A 27,844-nucleotide genomic window follows, 5' to 3' on the forward strand; every position below is an offset into this window, starting at 1 on the left:
CTCAAAAATATCAGATCATTTTATTCAAAGGACCAGCAACTTAACGAGAGATGCCGGTGTGACCCTTGATCCAGCCAAGGTAGCTGGTGACACGGGTGAAGACGGCGTGGTATCCCTTCTCGCAGCCAGCCGAGGATCCGAAGGAGGTGAGACCAACCTGGACCTTGTCGGAGGCCAGCACCAGAGGGCCACCGGAGTCACCGTTGCAGGTGGAGACGGAGGCGGGAGTGTCCACGCAGATGTTCGTGCTGCGGATGGTCGTGCCATAGTGGCGAGCGCATTCGCTGTTCGAGATGACCTTCATGTGGGCGTACTGCAAGTGGGCGGCCACTCCGCTGGACTCGTCGGAGGTACGGCCCCAGCCGGAGGCGATAACCTCATCATTATCGTAGGTGGAGTAGTGGGACTCCTCCTTGGGCAGCTCAACGTTGTGGATGGCGCCACTGTAGTCCACGTGCGGAATGCGGATCAGGGAGATGTCATTCCTCAGGGTGCGGCTGTTCCAGTCGGCGTGGATGATGATGTCGTCCTTGCTAACGTGGTGCTTCACCTTGGGGCTGTTGCGAATGGTGCTGCCCAAGTAAACCTCGACGGAGTCAACACTGAAGGGTAGTAAAGATTGATAGTTAGCCAGAATGTACAACCTCTTTAGCAGCTTACCCGTCCGTGCAGTGAGCGGCGGTCAGAACCCACTCGTGTCCGATCAGGGAACCTCCGCACCAGGCCGAGGAGGAGCCGATCTTCAGCGATAGTCCCACCTGGTAGGGGAACTGGTCGGTGCGGGCGTCCTCACCGTTGGTGATGCGACCGCCGGGTCCGTCCAGGGAGCGCAGCGCCGATCCGGAGGCGTAGGCCAAGGCCAAGGCGAAAACAATGAGAACCTTCATGTTGGAGCTACCTTTAGAAAGTATGACCCACTCGGTCTCATCCCGCCGCTTTTATAGCCGTGACAGTCCAATCAAGTGACGTCTCCATCGCTATCTGATCTGCCGGCACCTGCTCAAGTGGTCAGGTCTCCTTGTGTAACGCCTTTCGAGCGATATGGGAGTTGATCTGCGCTTCCCATCGCTCGAGCTTGTTGAAACTGCTGAGATACGGGGCCGTGAATCGTCAAAATTCCTCCCAGCCAAAAGATAGTATAACAGGAAAACAATTGGGAATATTGGGGATTTTTTTAGAGGCTCGTATAATCCATGGACAAAAAAATAGAAGAGATAAGTACGTGAGATCTTATCGATTTAATCGAATTTATAAAAATTATAACAGAAGCAGTTAAGATAGTGCGCAGTACCGAGTTTAAAGTCTGCGTGGTGGAAAAATTTTACATTTTTTGGGATAGTTTAAAATTAATAATGACTATGCATTACCTTGCACTTTGTTGGACTATGTCTTAATAATAATGCGTTATTATGATGCAATAAAAGCGATATATTAAGTAATTTGTTTCTAAAAATACATATTAACAAATCTTTTTATTATCATTATTATAAAGTGTTCGAATATATCATTTTAACAAATCTAAACTATATTTTATTGAGCTTATCGAAACGAAAAAGTCACATAACAAAATAGTCAATCCCGAACAGTTCTTTAAAAATACAATTTTTCTTGAACCTTTATGTTTTTCTAAACAGGAAGTTATTTTTTTTAAATTTGTTATATATATGCTACTGGTTAACTAAAAATCTTGGTTATGGGTCAGTTTTCACAAAAAAAATTTTTTATGCATACTTTTTAAGCACCGTATTCCTTTCACTTCTCACCAGTATCCACTGGTTTAGCCTATGTCATTTAATATTATTATTTAATGAAGGTAAGCATTCCTATCCACCTGTAGACACTTTCCATTTTTATAAGCCACTAAAAGTATGCTAAGCAACAAATATGAAATTCTTATCATAGGCAAAGGAAGCAGCTGGTTATCTTCAGCAGTCTATAAAACAAACTGCGTCTCTTTCTGAAGTGTCTTTCTCTTCACTCTCCCACCCCTCCGAAATGAAAGCAACAGTCACAACTAAAATGCTCAACATTTAATTTAATTGCAGTGCCCAGCACTGTTTGATCAGCCATCGAGGGCAATTCTATGAATAGGAAACCCCGCTCACCTCGCCTATCCAATCCAAATAGGCGGTGACGCGTGTGAAAACGGAAGGGTATCCCTTGGTGCAACCTGACTTTTTGCCATATGAAGTAATGCCAATCAGAACATCGGTATTTAGGTTGGGATCGTTGTAGATCAGAGGTCCTCCGGAGTCTCCCGTGCAAGTGGATCGCCCTCCAGTTGTGTCCATGCAGATGTTGGTGGATCTTATGTTGGCGTAGGAGTACCGACAGTCCTCATTGGATTCCACAAAGCGGGCGACATAACGAAGGGAATCGGAGATGGCAGCGGATTCTGTGTAGAGGGAATTTTTGTATATTAATCATACGTATTGAATCACAAATAATTACTTCTACATATTTTTTTTAATTTACTATTATAATGCTTACAATGAACATATTGCAGGAAAAAGCTATTATAATCATTAAAAACATTTCAGTTTTTTACCTTTCGTTGTTTGTATAATTAAGATAAGTTCGGAATTATTTAAAAATGCTAGAACGCAAAATATTTGTTTAAAAAATATTTCAGTCTGTAAATTAACAGAGTATATACTTAATTTTAATTATACTCTAGGAATTCAAAAATACATATACCAGTTCTTACCATCATTCAAGCGACCCCAACCGGAAGCGACTGCGGGGACGTATTCGTAATTGGAATTGCTGGATGAGATTCCGGGCAACCGGATAGGTTTAATGGAATCGCAGAGAATTGCTTCCTCCGGTAATCGTATCAGAGCAATGTCGTTCTCCAGGGTTTGGCAATTCCAAGCAGGATGAAAGTGCACTTCAGGATTATTCGTTTGAAGAAGCTGTCTAGGAGCTAGACGCTGTACTCCGCCCAAGTAGAAAGTGATAGCGACAGCCCTGCAAGATGTTTGGAAGATACTTAGTATGGTCACTAAAAAATAGATCTATTACTTACTTTTCGACACAGTGTGCTGCTGTTAGCATATATCGGTCGGAGATCAAACTACCTCCACACCAGCTAAACAAATCGTTGGGTTCTTCAATACTCAGACCCACTTGATAGGGAAACTGATTAGCCCTGGCCAACTCCCCACCAGCGATTCGCCCATCGATTCCATGACCCAAATCCAGGCAGGAAATCGACCTTCCCTGAATTATAATTAGCAGAGAAATTAAAACCGTTCGGATTTGCATGTTTTTCGGACTCCACTATTTGCTCCACTGACGCACTGAATGAGGATTTATATTTATGGCCCCCTCAATGGGTTAATCTGAAAGTACGACTGGCCATAATGCCAGATTATGGACTATCATTTCGTACTGATCTGAACGCCACTTGATTATAGAAATAATTTTAAATACATATGTTTCGCTTTTCTTTATCACGGGACTCCGATTGGAGCACTCAACCAATAAAGCTAGTTCTGAGTTATACAAACTCCTTTAACAAAGGTGTTTTGCTTAAGATCTCACAATAGAAAATATTTTTTATCATCATTCAAAATAAACAAAATATTTTGAATTTAAAATTTGTAAATAAATACTAATTAATAGATCAAATTTTTAAGACATATGCTGAAAAGTAAACTACAAATTATTTGCCAGCTAAAAGGGGGTGGTGGAATTTCAAGAAAAGATAACCATATCAGCAAACACACATCAAACACATCAGTGAAATATATATTCACGGTTATCAAAGCACTTTAAAATGGGAAATTTGTAAGTAATCGATTTAGTAAAACTATATATTTGTATCATGAGCCAACTGAAGATTTGATTTGATTAAACCAGGCCTCTAATCCCTTAATGCCCTACTCAGACCCAAAATAATCGAATGCTTCACGTGCTGATATTCGTTAGCAGTGATTCATTGTATTCACTGCATTCAAGTGAATTGTTTTTGTGTGACCATGGTAGTAATCCCACCTGGTCTAGGGTGCTTGATGTTTGAGGGTGTCCCTATCAGTGATAACATATGGTTGGGGGCTTAACCCGTTCCTATATAACCGTGCAGCAGTCTCCCTTCCCCAGTTATTTTAGATCGACGTAAAATGATGAAACTTTTGCTTTGTGTCCTGTTGGCGGCCTCCTGCTCAGCTGACTTCTTCCTGTCCGAAGTGGAACCCTTTATAACCAATGGAGAGCTGGCGGATGTGGGTCAGTTTCCCTACCAGGCGGGTCTGAATGTCTCCTATGGAAATTGGAGCACCTGGTGCGGTGGAACCTTGATCTCCCATTACTGGATAATCACAGCGGCCCACTGCATGGATGGAGCAGAGTCCGTAACGGTCTATTTGGGTGCCATCGACATTCACAATGCTACTGAGGAGGGTCAGCGGAGGATCGTGGTCCAGAAGCCGGGCATTATAGTGCACTCCAACTACACGGCCAGCACGGTGGTCAACGACATCTCGCTGATTCGCCTGCCCTCCTTTGTGACCTTCACCGATCGCATAAGGGCCGCCAATTTGCCGCGTCGTTTGAATGGGAAATTTCCCACCTACGAATCCGTGCGGGCCTTTGCCTCCGGCTGGGGACGCGACAGCGATGCCTCCGAAACGGTCTCGCCCGTTCTGCGGTACGTGGAGATGCCCGTGATGCCGTACGCCCTGTGCCGGATGTACTGGAGCGGAGCTGTGTCGGAGAAGATGATCTGCATGAGCACGACCAGCGGCAAGTCCACCTGCCACGGCGACTCCGGCGGCCCGTTGGTCTACAAGCAGGGAAACTCCAGTTACCTGATCGGATCCACCTCCTTTGGCACCTCCATGGGCTGCCAGGTGGGATTTCCGGCCGTGTTCACGCGGATTAGCAGCTACTTGGAGTGGATCCTAAAGCACGTAATCGCACACGGCTAAAGCTTACCTAATTATTGCGATATTATCTGATTACAATTTCAAATAACAAAGAACTATTAATAGCTCCAAAAACTGCATTTTAAAGAATCTTATTTGTTTCAAATGCAAATGTATGCCAAGGTCTTTGGACGTCCTTGTGATTATCATCAGCTTATGAAAGCATTTGTCTGTTTTCACATCACCAACTAGAAAGACTTTGTTGCATTTGACCTACATGTAAACTTTAATCAAAATTTGTATACCCGTTACTCGTAGAGTAGAAGGGTATATTGTATTCGTGCAAAAGTATGTAACAAGGAGAAGAAAGCGTTTCCGAACCTAAAAAGTATATATTTTCTTGATCAGGGTCACTAGCCGAGTCGATATAGCCATGTCTGTCTGTCCGTCTGTCTGTATGAACGCTGAGATCTCGGAAACTACAAAAGCTAGAAAGTTGGGATTGCCCACACATATTTTTGGGCTTCTTACGCAGTGCAAGTTTATTTCAGCCGAGCGCCACGCCCCCTCTAACGCCCACAATAGATTTTAATACGTGTCTGACGCCCACATTTTTAAAGATTTCGGAGAAGTATAAATGCAATCGGACCATCTCCCTTTTACCTAAGTAACGGGTATTTGATAGTCGGGGCACCCGACTATAACGTTCTTTTTAACATCGTCTGATCCCTTATGCTCGCTGCATCCACCTTATCACCAACTATATTTAAGTACCTAGCTTTATATATAAATGCAATCATATATGAGTCAAAATCTGCCAAGTGGGCCACCCCTGTTCCGAAGGTCCGATTTTCATCGAACTTTTTTACTTTTCCGGTTCACAACGAAAATATAAGAACTTCATTTGAACGGTTTTGCGAAATTTTGAGTTTTACCGGAGTTATAGGGGTCAAAACATGGCATTTTTGACACTTTTTCGAAAAAGTTGCACTCAGTCAAAAATTCATAACTTCGGAACGGTAAGAGATATCTTTATGATGTTTTCACTAATCGCTCAAGAATTATTATGGCTTTCCATAAAAAAATTTAAAAAAAAATTAAAAATTTTTTTTCTTAAAAATAAATCAACATTTTTTTTTAGTTTTTATTTTTTTCAGTGTTCTTCACCAGCTATAGAGTTTAAAACCATTTGAAAATGAAGTTTGATTCATTACGAAAAAGATCAAAAAAAAAAAAAAGAGGGGCCCGGACAAAGGTTTTTCGCAATATCGATTTGAAGAAGGGCGCACAGCGGTTTTCCATACAAAAACGGCTTGCTCGTGAAAATTGGCTGGTCAACACATGCCGTTGCGCGCGTAGCGTCAGCCGACTGCAGCTGTCAATGACGCACTTTTTGTCGTTTTGTATGGGAATCCGCTGTGCGCCCTTCTTCAAATCGATATTGCGAAAAACCTTTGTCCGGGCCCCTCTTTTTTTTTTTTGATCTTTTTCGTAATGAATCAAACTTCATTTTCAAATGGTTTTAAACTCTATAGCTGGTGAAGAACACTGAAAAAAATAAAAACTAAAAAAAAATGTTGATTTATTTTTAAGAAAAAAAATTTTTAATTTTTTTTTAAATTTTTTTATGGAAAGCCATAATAATTCTTGAGCGATTAGTGAAAACATCATAAAGATATCTCTTACCGTTCCGAAGTTATGAATTTTTGACTGAGTGCAACTTTTTCGAAAAAGTGTCAAAAATGCCATGTTTTGACCCCTATAACTCCGGTAAAACTCAAAATTTCGCAAAACCGTTCAAATGAAGTTCTTATATTTTCGTTGTGAACCGGAAAAGTAAAAAAGTTCCATGAAAATCGGACCTTCGGAACAGGGGTGGCCCACTTGGCAGATTTTGACTCATAGTCTATGCAAAAATCCATATCAAGTGCGTGCGAAGTTCAAATGATTTTAATCTGTCGGGTATAAATAATGGGTGCAAGCACTAGAATTCTTCTATTCGCTTTCAGTACTCTTTCGTTAATAGGCTGTATTCAGATTTCTACTTTACAATGAGTAGCTGCGCACTTCAGAAATTAAGTTTAAGTGTAAAAAGTCAAATTTTACCAAATCTTAAGTTTTGTGACTTTCCGCTGAACACCACATATCGCGTTTTAAGGGCTGAGAAAAAACAAACTACCTATGGAGATCGCATTATGCTTACTCTTAAGGATCACGTAGTGTACTTATCAAAAAAGTTTTTGGATATGCCAGACGAAACTTTAGAAGCTTTTAATACTGGTAATATAACCATTGAAAAGAAGAACATGGATACATATGAATTTAAGAAATATGAGCCCAAGAAGAAAAGGAAACCAAAAATGTTGATATCAAATTCCTTTCTTTGTGAGATTTGTGGTGACATGTTTTTAAATCGTAAATTATATGTCAAGCATAAATCAGTAAATCACACTCACGCTTAGAAAATGAAGGCTACAGTAATGACTCTGCAATCATATCATAGCAATAATATATCCACATCTAGAAATATGGGTAAGAATTACTTGTGAAAAGTTTTAGTTTTTTCAAAGGATGATTTTCAAAGAAATCAAAATTATAGAATACTTATCATCACCGTTATCGGATTCAAAGAGCTGCATCTATGTTTGAAGGTATGTTATTTAATTTGAAAGAAATAATGTTGCTAATGGTTAATTATTTTAGGCGACATACCATCTACATCAAAAGCCAAAAGAGTCTATTGTACAACATGGGAGAAGGATGTTTTATGTTGGTTACACCACTTTCGAAGTATTAAACATACAACTGCGGCCCCCAAAATCCTTAAATGATAGAGTAAAATGTATAACTAATCTTTTTAAAAACCAAATAGTTCCGTATAGAATTGAAAATTTTGAGGCAGAAAATTTTAATTTGATTTAAACATTTTTTATTTATTTTTCTCATATGCCTTAAAATCCTACGTATACATGTTGTTCACCTTTATTTTTTCGATGCCTATATCACCAGAATTAAGAGCTTCTAAAGTCGCGTTTGGAATTTCTATAAACTTTTCTGCTAAGAACACAATGTCATCTTTCAGGGCTAGCATTATTCTATCTCCATAAGTAGTAAAATTGTTCTGTGCTTTTAACACTCGGTAGGCGGTGTTCATAGGAAAATCGCTAAACTTAAGTACTGGTAAGACTTGACTCTTTACACTTATATTGTGTAAGACCTTAAGTCCGTCTAAGCTACTCATTATAAAGTAGAATACTGAATAAAGTCTATTAACGAAAGAGTACTGAAAGTGAGTAGTAGAGTTTTAATGTGGTGATTTAACTGGGCCAGATGACCAATACTTTAGCAACGTAGGACTTTCAGGCACCTCGATGAAACAAACTTGCGCTGCGTAGAAAGCCCAAAAATCTACATTATTAATCCCAACTTTCTAGCTTTTATAGCTATACAAAAGCTAGAAAGTTGGGATAACCAACATAAAGACGCCTTAAACGATTTTAAAAGGTGTCTGGCGCCCACACCTTTAAAGATTTCGGAAATGTAAAAATTCAGTTCTTTTGTGTCCTATCGAAATTTAGAAGAAATTTTTCAAATCGGATCATTCGTTAAAAAAGATCCCGAATAAGAATACACTGTGCAACATTTTTAGGGTTATAAAATGTAACCGCAATTCTGATTTCATTGGCGGAAAGAACTCATCGAAATAAGCTAAAACCCATTTGGGTTTCTCTGGCTTAGCTCGCGTTTACCTATTATAGCGAGTTAAACCGATTAAAATTTTACTATCAAGTCTTCAGTGATTATATAGCTATGAACCCAAGGAACTAAATTGACAAATGACTCTTGCGAAGACGTACACCTAGCGCGTTAAAAATCGAAAAATTAGGCAAATTTGTTTTTTAACGCGCTAGGTGCACTAGGTGCTAAGTGCGCAAGAGTCATTTGTCAATTTAGTTCCTTGGGTTCATAGCTACATAATCACTGAAGACTTGATAGTGAAATTATAATCGGTTCACAAGATATGGCCGTTACAAATAAATTTTGTATGTAAAACTTTAACTCGCTATAAAAGGTAAACGCGAGCTAAGCCAGAGAAACCCAAATGGGTTTTAGCTTATTTCGATGAGTTCTTTCCGCCCATGAAATCAGAATTGCGGTTACATTTTTCATGTTGCACTGTGATATATATACTTTATAGGGTCGGAAATGCTTTCTTCTCCCTGTTACATACTTTTGCACGAATACAATACACCCTTTTACTCTACGAGTAACGGGTATAAAAACCGATAGATCCGCAAGAAAAACACAGTTTGTTTAATTTTTTCCTGATTTTTTTGTTGTTTATTTTTTGCATTTTTATTGTTTTTTGTTTAGAATTTTTGCCTGGTTTTGAAGATTTTTATTCGTGCCCTCGTGGGGGCGCGCAAGTGACGAGTGGATTCATATTCGAACGCACAACCAAACAATCCCAATGAAACCCGACACTTGCTCGCCACCCGAGCGGCGGGTTTTCCATTTGCTTTCTAAGTATGTACAAAAACTTAAGTAAGGAGAGGGCGAAGGGTGGGGGTGGGGGTGGGGTGGGGTTGATGGGGTCAAGAATAAGTATGTAAAAGAAAATCTAAATCTTAGATACAAATTACGCATTCATTCGATCGAAAGTGGGAGATCGATCGATTAGAAAAACGGGTTTCTCGGGTCCCCAACTTAAAGTAAATGTTTCTCGATTGTGTGGGGTGTGTGTATGGATGTGTGGTGTGTTTAGAGCTATATATGCTTGCAGCTTAATGCAGTAGTAGAGAAATCGAATACGAATATACGAGTACGAATAGTTTTGAAAAACGCGCAACGTTCGCTTAACCTTTGCCTTAGTCGAAAATTACATAAAATTTCATTTCATTCTCATTTTCGCCTCGAATATATAGATCTCGCTTAGTTTTCTATATGCCTAACTTTTGTTTTTCATCTTTTAGCATTTTGTTAGTTTTTCGTTCGTTTAGCTTAGTTTTGCTTGCAACGTTTTCGCTTGCATTTACATAATTTTTAAACCTTTTTGTTTTCTTGCACAACAATTTTACTTTATTTAAAATTTTGTTTTGTGTTTTTTTTTGTTTGCATAATTTGTTTTCGTTTTTGGGGGTTTTTTGTTTGTTTTTGTTTTGGTTTTTTTTTGTGGTAATTCGTTTCGTAATTCTATTTAAAAAATAAATTAAAAACAAATGAAAGCTACGTCAACGTTCCAGGCGATCTTGAAACATAATATCCTCCGCTGAAACAATCAGATCTGCTTAGTTATCTTCATTGAAAACTGAAAATACGCTACACTGTATATATTGCTATGTGTCGAAAATAAACTTGGAAATCGGTTGGTAATCAGGTTGGTAATCGTTCAAAAAGGAAGGAAAAACTTTGCTAACTAAATATAAACTTCATCATTCGTTTTCGGATTAGCAACTAGGTATTAATTAAATAATTTATTATGTAGTTTGGCGTCTTCAATTTTGAATCAAAGCGCTGGCTTTCTTTTCTGCTATCCTCTTCCTCAACTACGTGCTCCTCCTGCTTCTGTAGATTATTCTGAAGTTCTTACTCTGTCTGGCTTGCATTTAGCATTTAGTTGGGGCCGTATTTAGTATATTTGCTAAGCGGAAGTCGGTTCTATATATCTCTCGTTTTGTGTGAGTGTGTGTTTGTTTGTGAGTGGCTATATACAGCTTACATTGTGTGTTACGGGTATTTGATTTGCTAACTTAAATGCTAGACGGCCATTGCTGCTCTGTGTAAATATTCTGCCTGTTCGCCAACAACTCTCGCTTACAACTAGTCTGTGTTTTATGTATGTGGGCGTATATGTATGCTATTTATTATAGTTATAAATTAATTAATGCTGTACAAAAGTTCTCGCGTTTTGAGTTTTGCGTTCCTCCTCTTCTCTTATCTTCTCCCATCTCCTCTCGATTCGACTCGCCATTAAGATTTTTAGCTTTGCGCTTAACTAAAATCAATAATGCATCTCACCAAACAGACCTAACAACTAGCCTACCATCGGACTTACTGAGGTTCTATACATATATATCAAAAAGTGCGACCGCTACCACTACTTCTTGTTGTAGACGGGCATGGGGGGCGGCGGTGCCAGCCCAGTGGCGGAGGCGGAGGGCGGTAGAGCGCTGGTCGGCGCCATCAGCATGGATGGTGGTGCGTTGCTGGCTAGCGGAGCACCCATTCCTCCCATCAAATTGGGCACGGCGCCAGCACCGCCAAGGGGATTAAAGACGCCGCCACCGCCTCCAGCTCCATTGTATTTCGCATAGTCTTGGCTTTTGCTCTTCTTGCTCTCCTTGTCGCGGTCCCGATCGCTGTGCTTCTTCTTGCTGCTGCCGCCGGAACTGCTGCCTCCGGAGGAGCTGTATCCGCCGGTGGCGCCGTAGGGAGGAGGAGGAGCAGGAGCAGCAGAAGCTGGAGGCAAACCATAGCCAGCAGCTGCCGGCAAACCCGCCGCCGCAGAGTAGTTATTGGGCTCCACCTTGTTCTTGCTGATCTTCAGCTTAATGGGAGCCGCGGCGCCATTAGGATTCTTAATCACCATTTTCAACGGCTCATTGGCCAGCGAGCTGTCCTTGCTGCCGCCGCCGCCGCTGCTGCTGCGATCCTTCTGCTTGTCCTTCTTGTGCTTCTTGCGCTCCTCCTTCTCCGTCTTGTCCTTGGACTTGTCCTTCTCCTTGTGTTTGTGCTTGTCCTTCTTCTTTTTCTTCTCGGACTTGCTGCTGCTGCTCTCCTCCTTGATCTCCCCGGCCAGCTTGGTGGGCACTTCCAGGTCCATGGGAGCGGGGCCACCAGCCAAACTGACTCCCGGTTCCTTCTTGATTGTCACCGGCATGGTGGGCATGGGCTCGAGCAGTTCGGCCGGCGGTTTAAGGCCAGGCATGGTCAAAGCATCGGGTTTTAGGAGCGAGGCGTTGGGCGGACAGAAGCTCTCCTTCAGCAGGCTGCGCACCAGATCCGGCGTGGTCTCGATCCCATTGGACATGTTCAAGGGCGTGTGCTTCTCCTCGTACGTGGGATAAGTGGGTAAACCAGTTGTGTTGTCCAGCTTTCGCAGCTTCTCGCGCGGCATGGCACTGCTGTCCAGCTCGTCCAGCTTGTTCAGTCCGTACTGGCTGCCGCCCGAGATCTCGTTGGCCCGCTTCAGGCTGCCGCTCTCGCCGGGATTGGCCAGCAGGTCACCGCCATGTTTCTTGTGGGGCGGCAGCATCGGTTTCGATGATCCCGAGGCGGAGGAACTGCTGCTGATTGGCATCGCGGGACGGTGCTTGTCCTTTTTGGTGGGCGTGAGTCGCTCCTTTTTGGGACTTTCCTTGTCGCGCGGATGGCTGTTCAGCTTGTAGTCGTGACCCGGTGGCGCTGGAGGTGGCAGCAGTCCGTTGTAGGGCTGCGGCTGCGGCTGCGGCTCCTTCTTGATGTCGGGCCACTCGGGGCTGAACAGTGAGTTCTTGGACTGCTGCTGACTGGCCTCCGGTGGCAAATGTTGCTGCTGCTGCTGCGGCACTGGCTGCTGCATGTGGGCGTAGCTTTGGCTCTGGGCATAAGGCATTTGCTGCTCGTAGGGCGGCATGCCATGGACGGTGGAGCCGGATTTGCTGCGATGCCCGACGTAACCGGAAGGAGTCGGTGGCTGCTGGGAACCATTGCTGGCGCCCGGATATCCGCCACGCGACATCAGTGGATTCAGGGGGGCACTATTACTACTGTATGGCGGCGGAGCGTTCGGGTACATCTTGCTGCTCTGGGACTTGTCCTTGGAGGCAGATGCGTTGGAGGCGGATGGATGAGGGGCCGGCGGCTGTTGCTGCTGCGGCGGCGGCTGAGACTTGGAGCTCGAAGGCATCTTGTGGCTGCCGTGCGGGGGCATGGCAACGCCTACTGGCGGCATGCCTCGCGAGGATTTGTGGTAGTCCACGGGCATAGACGGTCGGCCGCCGGGCTGTTGGCTCGACGACGACGACGAGGATGAGCTGCTGCGCTGGCTGCTGCTGCTGCCCGAGGAGCCCAGGCCGCTGCTACTGCTACGCTGGTGACTGGAGGGCAGGCGACTGTAGCCCGACTGCTTGGACTTGTGATCTGCAAGGCGAAAATGTTTATTACTGGCTTCTTTACAGAAAAGGAAGGTAAACTCACCTGGATGCACTTCGGGCATGCCACTCGGGTAGCTGGGCATCTTGTGATTGGAGGAGGAAGACGACGAGGAGCTGCTGCCCGGCACACCGCCCACCGAGGAGGAGCGCTGGTGGCCGCCATCCTGGCGCCTCTGTTGCGGCACCATTGCCGGTGGCGGCAGCAGCGACGACTGATCCCGCTCCCTGTCTCGCTCCCGCTCCCTTTCCCGATTGTCGTTGCCATTCAGCAGCTCCGGTGGCGGCGTTATGTTCGAGTGATAGCCCTTCATCATCTCGGTGATCTTCCAGTCCTCCTTCGGCTTGTCCTTGCTGTTGGCCGTCCGATTGCTGGCTCCCTGGGCGATCGCCTTGATCGAATTGAGCTTGGACTTGAGGCGGGCCGGACTCTTCTCGTAGATGGCGATGAACTCATCGGTCAGCTGCTTCAGCAGATCCAGCGAGACGCTCTTGTCCACGTAGTAGAACCAGTGCTTGCCCTCCGTCGACTGGGGGATCTCCCAGCGGGACCACTTGCAGGCCAGGTAAATGCAGAAGCAGGCCACCACGGTGGGGCGGTATTGCAGGCACATCGAGGTCAGATGCAGGCTGTGTTAAGTCCAGGATGGTTAAGTCAATTTAGTGACGGTTTTGTATGGGGGGGATTAGAAATAGAGTGTAGTTGGGTGAGTGCGTGCAGGGGGATAACGTCTTATTTTTGTAATTTTCGGGATTCTAAACTCAAAATTCGCTTAGTTCCAAAAAATATTCTTAGAAATGAAAATTATTTTTACTATTTTTGGCAGGTAATTCTGCTTTCTCGCAGATGTTTGGAAGGCAAAAGATTTACAGCGGTTTAATCTTGAATTTCTCGCGTTTCCCGACAAGACAATCTTGTTTTTCTAGGAAGTACAGCCTATTCCGTGATATTTGGCGGATTTCCCGATACAAATTACAATGTTATTGCAGGCAACTGCAGATAATTAACCCAAAGGGACCTTTTTCGGTAAGATGCGGGATTTGTAGAGCCTGGCTGCCTGTTGCTCAGTGACTTTGGGTCCTCACCTTTCTATTGTTTCGGCCCAGTTACCTGGGTCTATTAGCTATAAGCAGGTAAAATGCTCTACCACCTGAGGATTGGGCTCCACTTTCCACACCCGCACACACACACACACGCACCGGATATACCACTCTGGGGGCTGATCTCTCGGAGATCAGATTATACCATATACCATAGCGAATCGCTAGCCATACCTGTTCGAGGCCAAGAAGTACGACGTCTGCGCCAGATCCTTGCATGCTAAAATATACCACAGTAATCAGTACCATCTGACGTGTGAGGGGAACATGGCTTGGGTCGGATGTGGGTGGTTGGGTGCCTACCTTTGACCAGCTGGCAGGTGCGCACCACATGCGTGTGCGGATGATCGATGGCCACATCGAAGCCCAGCGTCTGCAGCAGGACGTTCTCGTTGAAGACTAGCTCCTGGGCGAGTTCCGCGTAGTTCTGCTCGGTGGTCGGCGGCAGGCACTTGTTGGCCGCCCGGATGACGTGCTCCAGCTTCCGCGGCTGCTCCTCCACCTTGGCGGCCAGAAACAAACTCGCCGAGGCCATCGAATTCCGGTGAAAGTGGGTGAAGGAGTGGAAGGCGTAGAAGCGATGCATATACACGATGGCCGTGTTGATGCACAGCTGCGAGACCTGCAGACGCTGGCCCATCTCCTGGATCAAGTAGGCGGTCATCTGGCGGTACTGCAGCTCGTCGTCGCCCTTGATGCCGCACCTTCTGCTGGGCGAGTTGACCAGCTGGTCGTTGCTGAAGTACCAGATCTTGTCCTTCTCGAAGGGCAGGTTGTTGTTGCTGGGCGGGATCCCGCTGGCGGAGGCGGACGAGGCGGCAGCGGATGAGGCGTTGGCCGCCGGGGGCATTGGCGTGGCCAGCAGACTCATATTGCTATTTTCTCTTTTCGGGAGGAGGGAGGGGGCGTTCGTCTTCACATGCAACCTCCTGCGAGCAACTTGCTCCCCGCTCTCTTTTCGGCCGATTCAGCTGTAGGAACTAACTGTACAAAGAGGAAGAGATCGCTCTTTCTTTGTCGGCCGTGCTGGAGTGCGCTGGTATTGGTATTGCTATTGGTACTGGTACTGGTACTGCTGTCCGTAGCCCTGTCCGTGTGCGTTGCTGCAGTGGCGGGGGTGGCGGCGGTACGGAGGGGGCAGCGGGGATCGCACAGCACATTGGCTACGCCACACTCGTTGGGGCACAAAAACTGCGATTCGGGTTCGGAACGAGGGGATATATCCACGGTCCGCACACTTTTTCCGCCGCCGCGTCTCTGCCCTTGCGTGCGTATGTGTGTGTGTATGTGCGTGGTGGTGGTGTGTGGTGTGGTGAGGTTTTCTGGAAATTGCGACTGCGGCGGAAACGAAACGAGACGAAAAACACACTAACCGCGACACCAGGCGACGTGTTATGCAACTTTCGTATCAATTCATAGTTATTCGCACTGCATTCGCCGACGCGTCGAGCACTTGAACCATTACGGGTCGTTTACTGCACGCTTTTAATTCCACAACGCATCACAGATTCCATTCACACAGTGACAATGACAAACTTTGCAGAAAAAAATGTATTTTCAAGTATGGCCGTCGGCAGGGTTGTCAGACTGTGAAACGCTACAATCGATATTTTTATGTGCTATCGATGTTTTCTAAAATGTGACAGAGCCGATGTTTTCACCGATGTCACGGTTTGTACTCAACTAAAAACAACTAAAATAAAACAGTGGACGAAAATATTAGCAAATTTAATTTTATCCTAGTTCGATTTCATTAGTACTCATTAGAAAGGAGTGCTTTCCAATTTTCTGTTTAAGGTTTTTTTTCTTTTAAGCGGTTTATTTGTCTTGTTTTCAAGTACGTTTGCAATTCTTCGCAATAAATAATAATAATTTTTAACAAGTTTTAACAAAAATCGTACATGTGCATTGCCATTCACATGTCGGTGTTTAGTAAAAATAGCAAAAATATGGGGGCGGACGTTCTGAAAATATACTAAATACAGTACGGCCAGCGATGTTCCAAACCATGGTTCAGAACCGCACTTACATGGAATGACTTCACTGAAAGAAATACTTTTTTATTTTAAAACTTAAATATGTGACAAAATTTATTTCCAGTGAAAACAAAAATAAAAAATAATTAACAAAAAATGAAAAAAACGTAATGTACTAGATAAATTGATTTAGCATTTCTTAAGGTAAAATTAAATTTTCCAAAAAAATGTAGACAAATGAAAGTCGTTTGTATTTCAAATGTTAGTTTGGAAAAAATTAGTATCAATATTTCACTCAATTACCGGCCGCCAATAACAATCTCAAAACTGACATAAAAACACATTTTTGTTTTATTGTTATTTATAAAACAGATAATATATATATTTTATAGTTTGTAGATTAAAATATACAAAATTTAGCTAAAAACCTTAAAACTCTTATGTTGTCATAACAGTAAATAATTATGCTAGCTTGTGACTGCCGCTTTTGCTTCATTTTTAATGGATTCTTATAAAAATTAATCTAATCCGTTCGCTTGCGCTTTCCTCTAACCATAAAATTCACCTACATACCATATCCTCGATCCAACTTGCATTTCCTTACTACGTATGCTTTAAAGTAGATATATTAGATATATTGTGGCTGGCTTTAGCTGATTTCTCATCGCAGACAGTTTAAAATGTGTCTGTCAAATGTACAAAGATCAAATAAAAATTTAAATAAATGTTAAAAACTTAACTTAGGTTTGTTAGCCGTAAACTAATGGTTGTTAGTACATACAACATATTTATCTAAATCTGGGGCAATCCGCCAATTTCTCAGGCGCCATAGAGAATATTGAAATAATCGCTCGTTCGATTTAAAAGCTATATAGTTCGTTTCGTTTTTTGAGTTACCAATAGAAAGTTATGATGTCTTAGCCTAGAATAGAAATCCTGCTCAACGGCATCGGTATTCATTTATATTTAATTTAGTTGGTCTTATCCAGCATTCGGTGTTTTCCAATCTATCAAATAATTGGTGTATACATATAAAATACGTTTATAATCAAGTGGAATCATGAGGTCCAGAAGTTGTTTATATACAATTATCGTGCTAAGCGTGTATAAATGCTTTGGGGTCGGAGTTTCCAACTGTTTTTAGGCTATCGAAGTGAAGGAAAGTCTTTCTGGGAATTGCGAAAATCAAATTACGAAGTACTATCTCGATTTAAAGCTGCATTCTCCGGATTGTGGCTCAGATTCATGTTTACTGATTTCGTTGTACTCGAGTCGCGACTTTTGTATTTATATGGTTCTATTCTGCTTCTGTTTGTGGGTGTGCTTATAGCTAGCATCCTTATAACATTAAATATTCATTCACTAACAACTAATAACTGATTTATGCTAGGTAATAATGGTAGATGCGATGCCCTACGCTAATAAGTAGACATACATATAAATCCATGATCTGTGGGGAAACCTCATAAACTGAGACCTCGTGAAATGGTGTCAAATGCCATACTGTGTCTTAGAACTACAAAATACACCAATTCGACTTTATCTAAAATATGTGATCTCGACTTTAAATATCGGCAATCCGTTCGACTATCCTATATAGACTTTGAATATACTTTAACTTATGCAACTTTATGTACTTTTCACGGGAGGTATATCTAGATTCCAAATTTGTAGCGGGTTCCATATATTTGTATTTGTATCATATCTTTTGCTTACGTGCTATTCTTCATTTCGTGTTTGTGTTTCTTTTTGTTTTGGACTGTTTGGACTCGGTGTAAATAAAACGCATGCACAAATTGAAATAATAATTTTATTTAAAAAATAAAAAATAATCATAAAAAATTGTTTACAATGAACAGAGTTGAACTCAAGACTCACTTTGTTTATTTGCATCATCAATCACCAATCATCATAAACAAAATGATATATTGTAGATTTCATCTTCACGTACACATAATAATAATAATAATAGATAAAGGTACTTAGAGAACGCAACTATTAAAGAAATAGATTAAAGAACTAGGAGTTGGTTTTATTCTCTTTTCCTATTCAAGGTTTCCTTTTAAGAGATTGCACGTTTTAGGCAGTGTTTGGAAATTGTTGTAGAAGTTGTCGGTATATTGCATTGAGGATTGCGGTTGCAGTGTTCTTGAAACTATGGGTCAGTATCTCGGTTCTGTTCTGTCCGGTTATCTGTTCAGATCTGTTCCATTCAGTTAGGCTTGTTTCGATTTGTGGCAGTGTGACGTTAACAAGAATACGATAGTTTAACTTTACGCTTTAAAAATAAACTTCAGATCGAGAGAAAGTTGAGTTTGGTTTGGTGTTCTAGGACTGCTTAAACGATGGCTCAAGGAGTGCTTTTCTTCTGGTTTATCCTGTGAGTTTTTTTTTTTAGCTGTTGATGTTGTAAATATACAAAACTTATCAAATAATAATTACAAGAAAGTTTAGACCACCAGTTTTCTGGGTTCTTAGCTCCAGTTAGGATGTGTGTGTGTTTTTTGTTGGTTTTTGGGGAAAAGTTAAGGGGTTTAGCTGGAGAAACACTTAAATAAATAACCTAAACGTAGTCGTAAAAGTAGCTAAAACTATGAAATAATAAATTTCCATCTCTCTTCTTTTATAAAATAAGCAACAAAAACAATTAGCCCAAGCACAGACACCCACGCAGATCGTTCAGATCCGCATATATGTATATATGTAAAGTTATATCCTCTGCACTGTGCTTGTCCTTGGGCAGCGGGGGGGCTGGGGGACACTTGAAAGGGCATTAGGCTAGGCATATACATTTAGATTTAGTTGTAGATCAATAGAGATAGAGAATTTCTTGCAGCTATATGGGTTCGTACTCATTTACATATTACATACATTTATCGAATATCAATATGAATCAATTCGGTCGTCCTTCGTCCTTCCGCCATAGCAATAGCAATAATAATATTAATAATAGTATCAATAATAATAATAACCAATAATAACAATATTCATTACAGTTAGGGTTTACAATTAAAATTACAGTTACAAGTACAACACTAACGCCAATGAATAGATCATTATTTACCGCCGATTTAGCTGGGTGTATGTATAGGGTACAGGACACAGGGTGTGAATATATATATATATATTTATGTATATATGTACGCGTATTGGGACTATCAGCTAAACGTAACTTATGCTTATCGCTGGCTAACCAAGAAACTCAACGCATGTACAAAGAAATCCCCACCTCGCGTGGCCTTCAGCCACTATTGCCGCTAGCCGGTTGATTTTACCCCACCCTCCAGAACCTATTGCCATTCCAGCTCTGTATATTTACAGGCCTCCTCCTTCTCCTCATCTCCTCAGACGCCATTGCAGTCGATCTCGACAATGTCCTTGGGCACATCCACAAACTGGTAGACCAGCCGCTGGCCATCCACCTTGGCCAGGATGCCTCGCTGGTAGTAGTACCTCAGCGCCCTGCCCATCGTCTCGTAGTTCATGTCCGGCTTGTTCTTGTGCATGCCCCACAGGCGGGACACCGCCTTCGAGTCGACCAGCTTGAAGACGCCCTTCTCCCGGTTCGTCCACTTGATGAAGCGCGGACAGTACTCGCGATCCTGCAGCAGCTTCAGCAGGAATTCCCACAGATAAGTGGTGGATCCCTCCCGGCTGCGCCGCTTCACGCCCATCTCGAGCTTGGGCTTGCGCGGCTTCTTCGCCTTGCGCTGCTGGAAGCCGCCCAGCTCCAGCATGTAGGAGAGATCGTAGCTGACGCTGGACGTCGCCGGCTGGATGACGCTCTGCGATCCGCCCGCCGCCGCCGCTGCCGTTGCCGCGGCCGCTGCACTGGCGCTCAGCATTGCCGCCGCTGCAACGGCACTGCTGCTGCTGCTGACGACGGAGGCCGCTGCTGCCGCCGCCGCCGCTGCAGCGATTGTGGAATGCGTGTGCTGGCCCGCGTGCGGATGCGAGTGCGGATGGGAGTGCGGATGTGGATGCGGACCATTCAGCTGCGAGTGCGGGTGTTGCTGCTGTTGCTGTTGCTGCTGCTGTTGTTGCTGCTGCTGCTGCTGTTGGTGCGACAGTTGCTGGTGCAACGCCTGTTGCTGCTGGTGCGACAGTTGCTGGTGAGCCAGTTGCTGTTGCTGCTGCGATTGCTGCGACTGTTGCTGCTGCTGCTGGTGCAGGGAATGATAGCCGTTGATGGTGGTTCCGCGCTGGGACGCCGCCGCCGCTGCTGCTGTCGGGGCGTTGAAGTAGGACGTTGACAGGTAGGCCGGCGCTTGGGGGTTTCCTGGCCCTCCTGGTTGGCCACCCCCGCTGCCGGCGGCACTGCTTCCGTAGTAGTTGTCGGGCACTGAAAGGAGGAAATTCAGTTAGATTAGATTGGATTGGATCAAGGGAAGAATGTGTTAAATCACAGGGTAAACTTTGATCTATGACCATATTAGGTCCCTCAGATCTATAAATTTATTTGGGGAAACAACTGTTTTGTTAAGGTATTTCAAAAAGTTTAGTTTTCTTAAAACTGTAATTCGTAGAACATATTTTAAGAATTCGGGTAATCAAAATTACCAAAAGCTTTATCTCTCTAAAAATCTTTTTAAATTTTATCTATTTATTTTGAAATAAAAAATGGCTTAGAACTGCAAGGACGATGGAATAACATATGTCGATAATATTACGAAATCCTTTCATTGCTTGCCAACTATATCAACTATGTGTTTTTTTAAGAAATTTCAAACAGCTTAGTTTCCTTTAAACTTTAGATTTTATAACAAATTTAAATTCATAGAAATTTAATTACTTAGGCTACAAGTTTCAAAGTCTATGATTTTTAAAAATCATTTAAGTTTGATTTCTTTATTTTGAAATAAAACATTATACATTTATAAGAACTTTTCAACCTCTAGAGGTCGTGCGACGTATACTTAATATTGCTTTCGTTTTTTTTATACGAAAATTAATTATTTTTAAAGTTATTTATTTAACATATGACTAAATGCAAAGACTTATATAAAAAAAATTTTTTTTTTTAATTTTGGATGTCTAAAGTTTTAAGTTGCTTTTATTTTAAAATTTAATTAATATATCCCGAAGAATCTGGCTGCTGGCTACCCGATCTGTCCCATTGTATTTAGATCGCAGATCGCTCGCGACTATTTCACACTGCTTCTGTTTCTGTGCGGTGGCACAGGTATAATTTTGTATGCTATTTAGTAAGTTTATTTTTTTTACATCCGGCGTTGCCGTTGCCCAATTTCGCGGCTCAGCCAGTTGGCAGTCGGTGGATTCGGATTTGGATTCGGATTCGATGGACCATTTTAAAGGGGGCTGTTGCAAAGGGCGTGGGGTGGGGCTGGTTGAGAGAGGAGTGGAGTGGAGTGGGGGGAAGACTGGAGCTGAATAAAAACAAAAGTGAGCAGCACGCTCTCACCAACACACAGACACTCCGCACAGAGAGCAACGCACGCTGCGATGTTCGTGTGTTGCTCGTGTGTCTCATTCGTGTTGCTGTTGCATTTGCGTTGGTGTTTGACACTCTCTCTCTATCTCTCTCCCTCTCCGGGAGAAAAAAGAGAGCGGGAGAGCAGCATTATTGCCACATTGGCGCTGCTTTACTGTTGTTGTTGCTGCTGCTGCTGTTGCTTTCGTTGTCGTTGTCGTTGTGACCTTCACAATTTGCGCAAAGGCAATGTGTCGATGACCACAGATTTTTATACAGCAACGCGCACTCACACACACACACACCCAGCTGGCCGAGAGCATAAAAGCAGCGAGTGCACCACAAGCTCATTGCAATTGATTGTACTGCTTGTGTGCCTGTGTGCGTGTGCGCCTTGTTTGCCTGACATTTTTGTAAAAAAAAAAGAGTAAGTTGGACTAGGAGTGCATTATGTATGCAACAGATTATAGCAACTTCAGATTGATTGCAAAATGCAAATGCCTCATTAGGTCATATGATTAATTGGTCAAGATAAAACCGTTCTAAGCCGCGATCCAATCGTTAACTTGAACTTTTTGCCAATAAAGGGTAAGTCCTGAGCTTTTGAACTTTTAGAGCCATATACAGTTCAAATTATTTTAGGAATTGATGTGATTATTTTTAGATTTTTATGTCAATCCGTTCTGGGCGAAATTTGCTACTGACCGTTTTTTTGGTAAAGACAAATATTAATAAAGATATTGTATTGAACGGTTTTCTGTTGCATTCTTTATAAACAAAAGAAAAACTCTTTTAAAAAATTCCGCATTATCTTTGGAGGGGATTTGAAAACGATTTTTATAAACTCTATACTTTAACTAGTGTATTGAAAAATATGTACATTAAAGTTCTTAAAATGTCACTTTTTCCTTTGGCAACATAACTTTTTGGCTTATCCACATACTTAAAGTGATATAAAGCTTTTTACATCCTTTAATCCTTTTCTTTTAAGCTTGCCTGCTCACACAGTTGGAAATGGCCACGTTTACCCCGGACATATGTACTTGTATACTCACCCCCAACACTGCGATTCCATATGTTCCGCAGCGAATTCGCCGCATTGTTCTGGTATAAATTCGGATGCAGAAAGGTGCCCGTGTGCAGGTGCGCCGCTGCCGCTGCCGCCGCTGCTGCTGCGGCCGCTGCCGACGCCGAGGTGGCCGCTGGCATCCCGAGACGCGCCTTCAGCTCGTCGGCGCAGGGCTGGCCACCGGAACTGGAGCTGTCCACGTCGGAGACGCCGCTGTCCGCGGGACTGGGCGGAAATGAACCTGCGAACGGGATAGGGCGGCGCGGAGCGAGGACGAGCCAAGAAAAGGGGCTATTAGCAATCGATATGGCTCGAATCGAGTCGAGGGCGTGTGCAGTGGTTCACCTTGCTGCCGGACACGCTCGCCTCACTATCAGTTACACTCGAAAAAACGTGATCTCTTTTATTTTTTTAAGTGATTTACGAACTAGTTTTTCCGAAAAAAGCTCCTTTAAGGAGATTTGTTATGAAAAATTATTTTAAAATACCATGCGGACGAGGAAATGGCCATAAACGTATTCTTTTAGAAATAATTTAACAAGTAAAGGATGTTTTACTTAATAATAGATTTAATTTAACATTTTATATATTTTTAAGTTTATTTTAAAAGGTTGTAATATTGCAAAATTATATTTACCCTGTTACCACTTATAAGTGTTTTTAATAAAAAATGTGTTACTTTTTAATTTGTTTTATTAAAACTAAAAATCTGTAACGCAATATCGTTGTATCTTTAGGTATTTATAGGAATTAATTATTAGAATATAATTTAAAAACCTCTTTTAAAACTACTCTTTCCCTTTACGGAACGACGAGAAAAATAAATACCAATTTAATGTCCCTTAAGATCATGTTGTTTTTAGGCAATATTAGGGAATTGATAATTTGTTTCGTGTATATTCACCTGTTGTGGCCGTCGTGTAGTTTCTGTGGTGCGGATTGTGGATAGCACCGCCGCTGAGCAAATTGTGGAGCAGCGGGCGGTGCGGTATGGCCAGCGGTTGTTGCTGCTGGTGGGCATTGTTGCCGTTGTTGCTGCCACCGTTGCCTGTTGCACCGTGTAAGCTGTGCTGCTGCTGTTGCTGCTGCTGCTGCAGCTGGAGCGGGGTGAGCAGTGCATTCTGCTCCGTCTTGATGTGGAGCAGAGCGGTGGCGCCGGCAAAGGTGGTCGCATTGTGCGGCTGCTGTTGCTGGTGCTGCTGCAGGTGTTGCTGTTGCTGGTGTTGCTGCTGCGGTGCCGGACTCGTCGATTGTTTCACAATAGGAATTTCGGTGTCTGAAATGGTTGAAAGCAGGGAACGATGGTTTAAAATCCTGTTACTTAGTTGACTAAAATATTTTCTAACTTAATTTTCATTGAGAATCGGTATTGCTCTTTATAATGATCAAATATTTATGATATTGAGTGAAATTTTAGCTTAGAAAATTTAAGTTGTATGATTTTAACTGAAAATAAATTCTCCCTTTTAAACAATTGATCGAAAAAACAACCATAAAAGCTTTTAAAGCATCGAATAAATAGAGATCCTTCAGCGACATCAATTTTAATTAAAGGTTAACATTGCTTTAATGAGCCTAAATAAGCATGTGCATTAAAAATACCCCCTGTCACATAATAGCTAAATAATTAAACATCCTTCAACATCAGTTCGAATTAAATTTTGGGATTGCTTCAATCACCAGAAATATGTACCCTACACTTTCAAATCCCCAGCCGTCGTTGCTGTTCCAATTAAACGAATACTTAGCCTCATCGCGAAATATTTGCAGGGCCCTCACAGCCCCCTCTTCTTTTTATTTGGCCCACCAACCACTTGACTACGCCCCTGTCCTCTTCACAGCTGTCAAAATGCCTATCCAACGGGCTAATAATACAAAAATTCGCATCATAATTTCATAGAAATGTCATGTTGAGCGAAATATGCAAAAGGAAAACGAATAAAACAAAACGAAACGAAACAATTGAAATGCCCCAATTTGGTGAGCCATGAACTCGCAACCGTTAAAAACAACGCCAGTGGAAAGGCAGCAAAAAAAATTAGCTTCTCACTTTCCTTTGGCAGTTGTTGTTGCTGCTGCTGCAGCTGAAAAGTAAAAGTGCATTTTCACTTATTTCATGTAGCAGCAGCAGCCGCAGCGGCATGAAAATAAGCAGAGGCAAAAAAATTGCATTGAATGTCAAGCGGTACGCACACACACACACACAAACAGCAACTGCAGTGTGCAGGAAAACGTCAAAGCCAGCGGAGCAATGAAGCTTGCAAGCACACTCACTCTCACAGATATACACCATGCCATACACACACACACACAGCCGAGTGGCAGCAAGAGAGGAAGAGAAATCAGGTCAAGGCTTGTCGGCAACGGCGACGAGTTTACAATTTATGCTTTGCTGGCTGCATTATTGCATGTTGCGGCTGTGTGCGAGTGCTTTTTACAGCTTTTTAAATACACGGCGGCCCAGCCGACATCGCACACTGGTCAACAAATTATAAATAGCAGTTAAAAATACAAATTGCCAATCCTTAAATATAAAAATGTATGAAAGTCCCATGATAAACATTCTACAGAAAAAAGTTCTAGACTTTTAACCAATTAGAATCACTAAGAAACTGATTTAACTTACACTGATTTAAGAAAAACTTTTTAAAATTTTATTTACATATTTATATTTGTTTAGCTGGGAGCTAAAATTAGTACCACGTGTTTCATTAATTAAAAAATGCCATATTTTTTTTGTACATAAAACAAATTAAAGGTTTGAATTTGTTATCAAAAAATATTTTGTAATTATCACACGTTAAAAATATCAATTTAATTCCGATACAAATATAATTTGACCCACTGTGCGACGTAGTCGTCTCGTTTTGATTGCCGCCCGCCGCTCCACTCGTCGTGGGTGAATGAGAAGCATGTAAAAATATATATACCCATATTTTTTCTTGATATGTAAAAAATTCAAAAGCCGCAACAGCACAAAAGCGTATTTACCCACAAAAATAAAAAGCCAAAGTCGTGACGGAAATCGCGCGGCAACAAAACAGCTGTGCGGTTGCATTGGTTAACCACCCCCCTCCTCTACCCACCCCTCCCCCTTCTACCCACCCACAATTAGCCTGCTGCTGCAACAGCAGCAACTTTTTAACGGAAATTATAAATATAATTTTCGCCAAGTTTTCGTTGCGAGAATTTCCCTCTATTTACTTGGCTCTTTAATCGCTTGTCGAAGTGGAAATGTCGGAAATGCCCGTCACTTGCCTCGATTTTTTTGCGCTTGTCTGCGTTTTTCTTTTAGTTTTTCCGTGGGGAAGTGCTCACGTGTTGTTTTTTACTGCGGCATACGCGGCGTATGCGTAATTTGTTGCAGGTGGCCGCCGACAAGTTGATTTGAGTAAAGTTCTCAATGATAAATCATTGACATGGAAATGTCTAAACAAATTTAATGAAAAAGACAAAAATATGCAGACAAAAAAATTGAGAATAATTTACATCGTTTTAACAAGTATTTTTAATTTTTCCCTAATTACTTCACAAATGAAATATGTAAATTTTAATTTTCAAGAATTTTTAGTTTGGCCACTACCAGCATTTCGATTGGAGCTGTATATTGGCACTAGAAAATTCCTGGAAATTCACATACAAATTATTCTGTTTATTCCCGGTGAAATAGTTTATATCCGTGTGTACAAAACGTGAGCGGTTACTTCCTGTGCGGCATACTAGGCGTATGAGTAATATACGACCGCACAAATTAAGCATACGCCTAGGTGAACAACGGAAGGAAGCCAGAGAATATACATGAATTTCCTGATGGAAGAGTAGCAATCCTCCGCAGAGCTTTCACTGTACTTGTTTTGTGGCACCCCCATGGTAAAAGAAATAAAATATAAGAAAAAAAACCGAAGCAGAAGCCGACAATCAGACCGCCAGAGGTTCAGCTTTAATGGTGCATAAACAAACACAAACACGGCAGAAAGAAAGACAAATAGCCAGTGGTAATTGAGTCTACAAAACATTGCAATGCTGCGCCAAATGTGCGCTGACCTCTAAAAATGCGGTCTAATAAAACCAGCAGAAACTAACCAACCGACAAAATACACAGAAATACAAGAGAAGAAGAAAAAATTAAATATATTACGAGAAAACAAAGCAAAATTGGCAAACAACAAAAAATAATAAAAAACAACACACACACACACACATGGACATGTCAAAGAAATTAACGGTAAAGTCATGTGCATGTGAGCTGGTGGGTTTTGCTATTTTTCTTTTGTTGAATTCGAATTTGGACTTGAACTGGCTCGTTGATATGTGCGCGGCATTTTGGGACAGTTACATCACAATTCCGGCGGATAGCGCAGCATTTGCCGCAATAGTAGGTCAATGTAGGTACGAGCCATCGTTGCTTGTTACCTCGATGATTAGTTTGCCTTATAAAGTCGATATGCTTTTTGTTTTATTTTGGTTTGGGTTTTGGTTATAGTTTTGTTTTTCGTTTTCGGGTTTCAGTTTTGCGGTGGATAAGGCGTCATCGGAGGTGCTTGAATTTTGTTTACAATTTTCGTAGCATTTCCGAAAGCCGTAGAAGCTGCCCGCCTGTCTGCCCAACAACAATTGCACACCAGCAGCAACAATTTGTAATTGTTTATGGCATTTTGGTTATTGGCCTATTTTTGATGTGCCCAACAACCGACGTTTTGTGAGTTGTGGGCGGTTTGGTAAGAAACGGAAAGTGAATTTTTGTGTGGGCCCCAAGCTGAAGGGGGATTTACCTATTGAGCTCAGCCTTTATCACATATAACGTATTTTCATCTGACATTAATCAGTGGAAAGTAGGCAAATGAAATTGTATATTTCAGAGTGCTGGGCTTTGGATTATTGCTTTGGTCTGCCAGATCAAATTACATCGGAAAATAGCTAAAGGCATTTTATTGGCAGTTGAAAGTCTGTTACACATTTTGTTGGTAAACGAATGGGACTAAGTTGGACATACTTTTAGATTTTTGTTTATTTTTAGGTAATATATTCACATTTTAGTACTTATTTTTTTTGATTTAAAAATTCTTTTTATAAATCTTTCAAAACAATGTATTTAATCATGCAAATTAAAGCGAATAAATTAGAATAATATTTATTTTCGTAAATAAGAAATGCCTAATTTAAAATGCATTTACATTTTGTTCATTTTGTGTTAATAGCTGCAAATAATCCATCAAAAAACCGCCTTGCCCTACTTGTTTACCAGCAAAAAACATATACAAATTCTA

The 27,844-nt window shown here is 42.1% G+C and overlaps 5 protein-coding genes and 1 long non-coding RNA gene across 7 annotated transcripts in view; 2 read left to right on the forward strand and 4 right to left on the reverse strand.

Annotated features, from left to right (window-relative positions):
- Nucleotides 1-40: 40 nt before the first annotated feature.
- On the reverse strand, nt 41-909 carry LOC108061691 (serine protease 1-like). The gene is made up of 2 exons (XM_017148010.3): nt 661-909; nt 41-602 (listed from the first exon to the last, which is right to left on the reverse strand). Exons 1-2 carry the CDS (start codon nt 885-887, stop codon nt 41-43), a joined length of 789 nt encoding a protein of 262 aa, XP_017003499.2. The 5' UTR covers nt 888-909.
- A 1,138-nt stretch (nt 910-2,047) lies between these two features.
- Nucleotides 2,048-3,324, reverse strand: Jon74E (Jonah 74E). Its single transcript, XM_017147920.3, has 3 exons — nt 3,029-3,324; nt 2,708-2,970; nt 2,048-2,395 (listed from the first exon to the last, which is right to left on the reverse strand). The coding sequence occupies exons 1-3, from the start codon at nt 3,265-3,267 to the stop codon at nt 2,082-2,084; spliced, it is 816 nt and encodes a 271-aa protein (XP_017003409.2). The 5' UTR covers nt 3,268-3,324; the 3' UTR covers nt 2,048-2,081.
- Nucleotides 3,325-4,114: 790 nt separating this feature from the next.
- Nucleotides 4,115-4,991, forward strand: LOC108061690 (brachyurin). Its single transcript, XM_017148009.3, has one exon. It carries the CDS (start codon nt 4,125-4,127, stop codon nt 4,929-4,931), a length of 807 nt encoding a protein of 268 aa, XP_017003498.2. The 5' UTR covers nt 4,115-4,124; the 3' UTR covers nt 4,932-4,991.
- A 1,857-nt stretch (nt 4,992-6,848) lies between these two features.
- Nucleotides 6,849-8,151, forward strand: LOC138913006 (uncharacterized). The gene is made up of 3 exons (XR_011418570.1): nt 6,849-7,400; nt 7,468-7,519; nt 7,572-8,151. It is a non-coding gene; the product is annotated as an uncharacterized lncRNA (long non-coding RNA).
- Nucleotides 8,152-9,177: 1,026 nt separating this feature from the next.
- On the reverse strand, nt 9,178-15,690 carry CycT (Cyclin T). Its single transcript, XM_017148044.3, has 4 exons — nt 14,405-15,690; nt 14,276-14,321; nt 13,047-13,630; nt 9,178-12,989 (listed from the first exon to the last, which is right to left on the reverse strand). Exons 1-4 carry the CDS (start codon nt 14,970-14,972, stop codon nt 10,966-10,968), a joined length of 3,222 nt encoding a protein of 1,073 aa, XP_017003533.2. The 5' UTR covers nt 14,973-15,690; the 3' UTR covers nt 9,178-10,965.
- A 2,229-nt stretch (nt 15,691-17,919) lies between these two features.
- The window catches only part of Eip74EF (Ecdysone-induced protein E74), a 47,868-nt gene continuing 37,943 nt past the window's right edge, over nt 17,920-27,844 (reverse strand). For both annotated transcript variants that reach the window (XM_017148046.3, XM_017148045.3), the window contains 3 exons: nt 23,482-23,853; nt 22,564-22,818; nt 17,920-20,419 (listed from right to left, as the gene is read on the reverse strand). In XM_017148046.3, the coding sequence (XP_017003535.2) occupies nt 19,422-20,419; nt 22,564-22,818; nt 23,482-23,853 (1,625 nt within the window). In that variant the 3' untranslated portion in view covers nt 17,920-19,421. The remainder of the gene's footprint in view (nt 20,420-22,563; nt 22,819-23,481; nt 23,854-27,844) is intronic.

This window comes from Drosophila takahashii, chromosome 3L (genome assembly GCF_030179915.1).
Source record: "Drosophila takahashii strain IR98-3 E-12201 chromosome 3L, DtakHiC1v2, whole genome shotgun sequence".
NCBI lineage: Eukaryota > Metazoa > Arthropoda > Insecta > Diptera > Drosophilidae > Drosophila > Drosophila takahashii.

Bases quoted from the DNA above. Each gene is read 5' to 3' on its own strand.
- Jon74E (XM_017147920.3), bottom strand. From the start codon at position 3,267: ATGCAAATCCGAACGGTTTTAATTTCTCTGCTAATTATAATTCAGGGA. The intron at 2,971-3,028 runs GTAAGTAATAGA...AACATCTTGCAG, and splicing joins GCAGCACACTGTGTCGAAAA to GGCTGTCGCTATCACTTTCT. The intron at 2,396-2,707 runs GTAAGAACTGGT...CCCTCTACACAG, and splicing joins TTGGGGTCGCTTGAATGATG to AATCCGCTGCCATCTCCGAT.
- LOC108061690 (XM_017148009.3), top strand. From the start codon at position 4,125: ATGATGAAACTTTTGCTTTGTGTCCTGTTGGCGGCCTCCTGCTCAGCT.
- LOC108061691 (XM_017148010.3), bottom strand. From the start codon at position 887: ATGAAGGTTCTCATTGTTTTCGCCTTGGCCTTGGCCTACGCCTCCGGA. The intron at 603-660 runs GTAAGCTGCTAA...ACTACCCTTCAG, and splicing joins GCCGCTCACTGCACGGACGG to TGTTGACTCCGTCGAGGTTT.
- CycT (XM_017148044.3), bottom strand. From the start codon at position 14,972: ATGAGTCTGCTGGCCACGCCAATGCCCCCGGCGGCCAACGCCTCATCC. The intron at 14,322-14,404 runs GTAGGCACCCAA...GGTATATTTTAG, and splicing joins CACCTGCCAGCTGGTCAAAG to CATGCAAGGATCTGGCGCAG. The intron at 13,631-14,275 runs GTATGGCTAGCG...GACTTAACACAG, and splicing joins TACTTCTTGGCCTCGAACAG to CCTGCATCTGACCTCGATGT.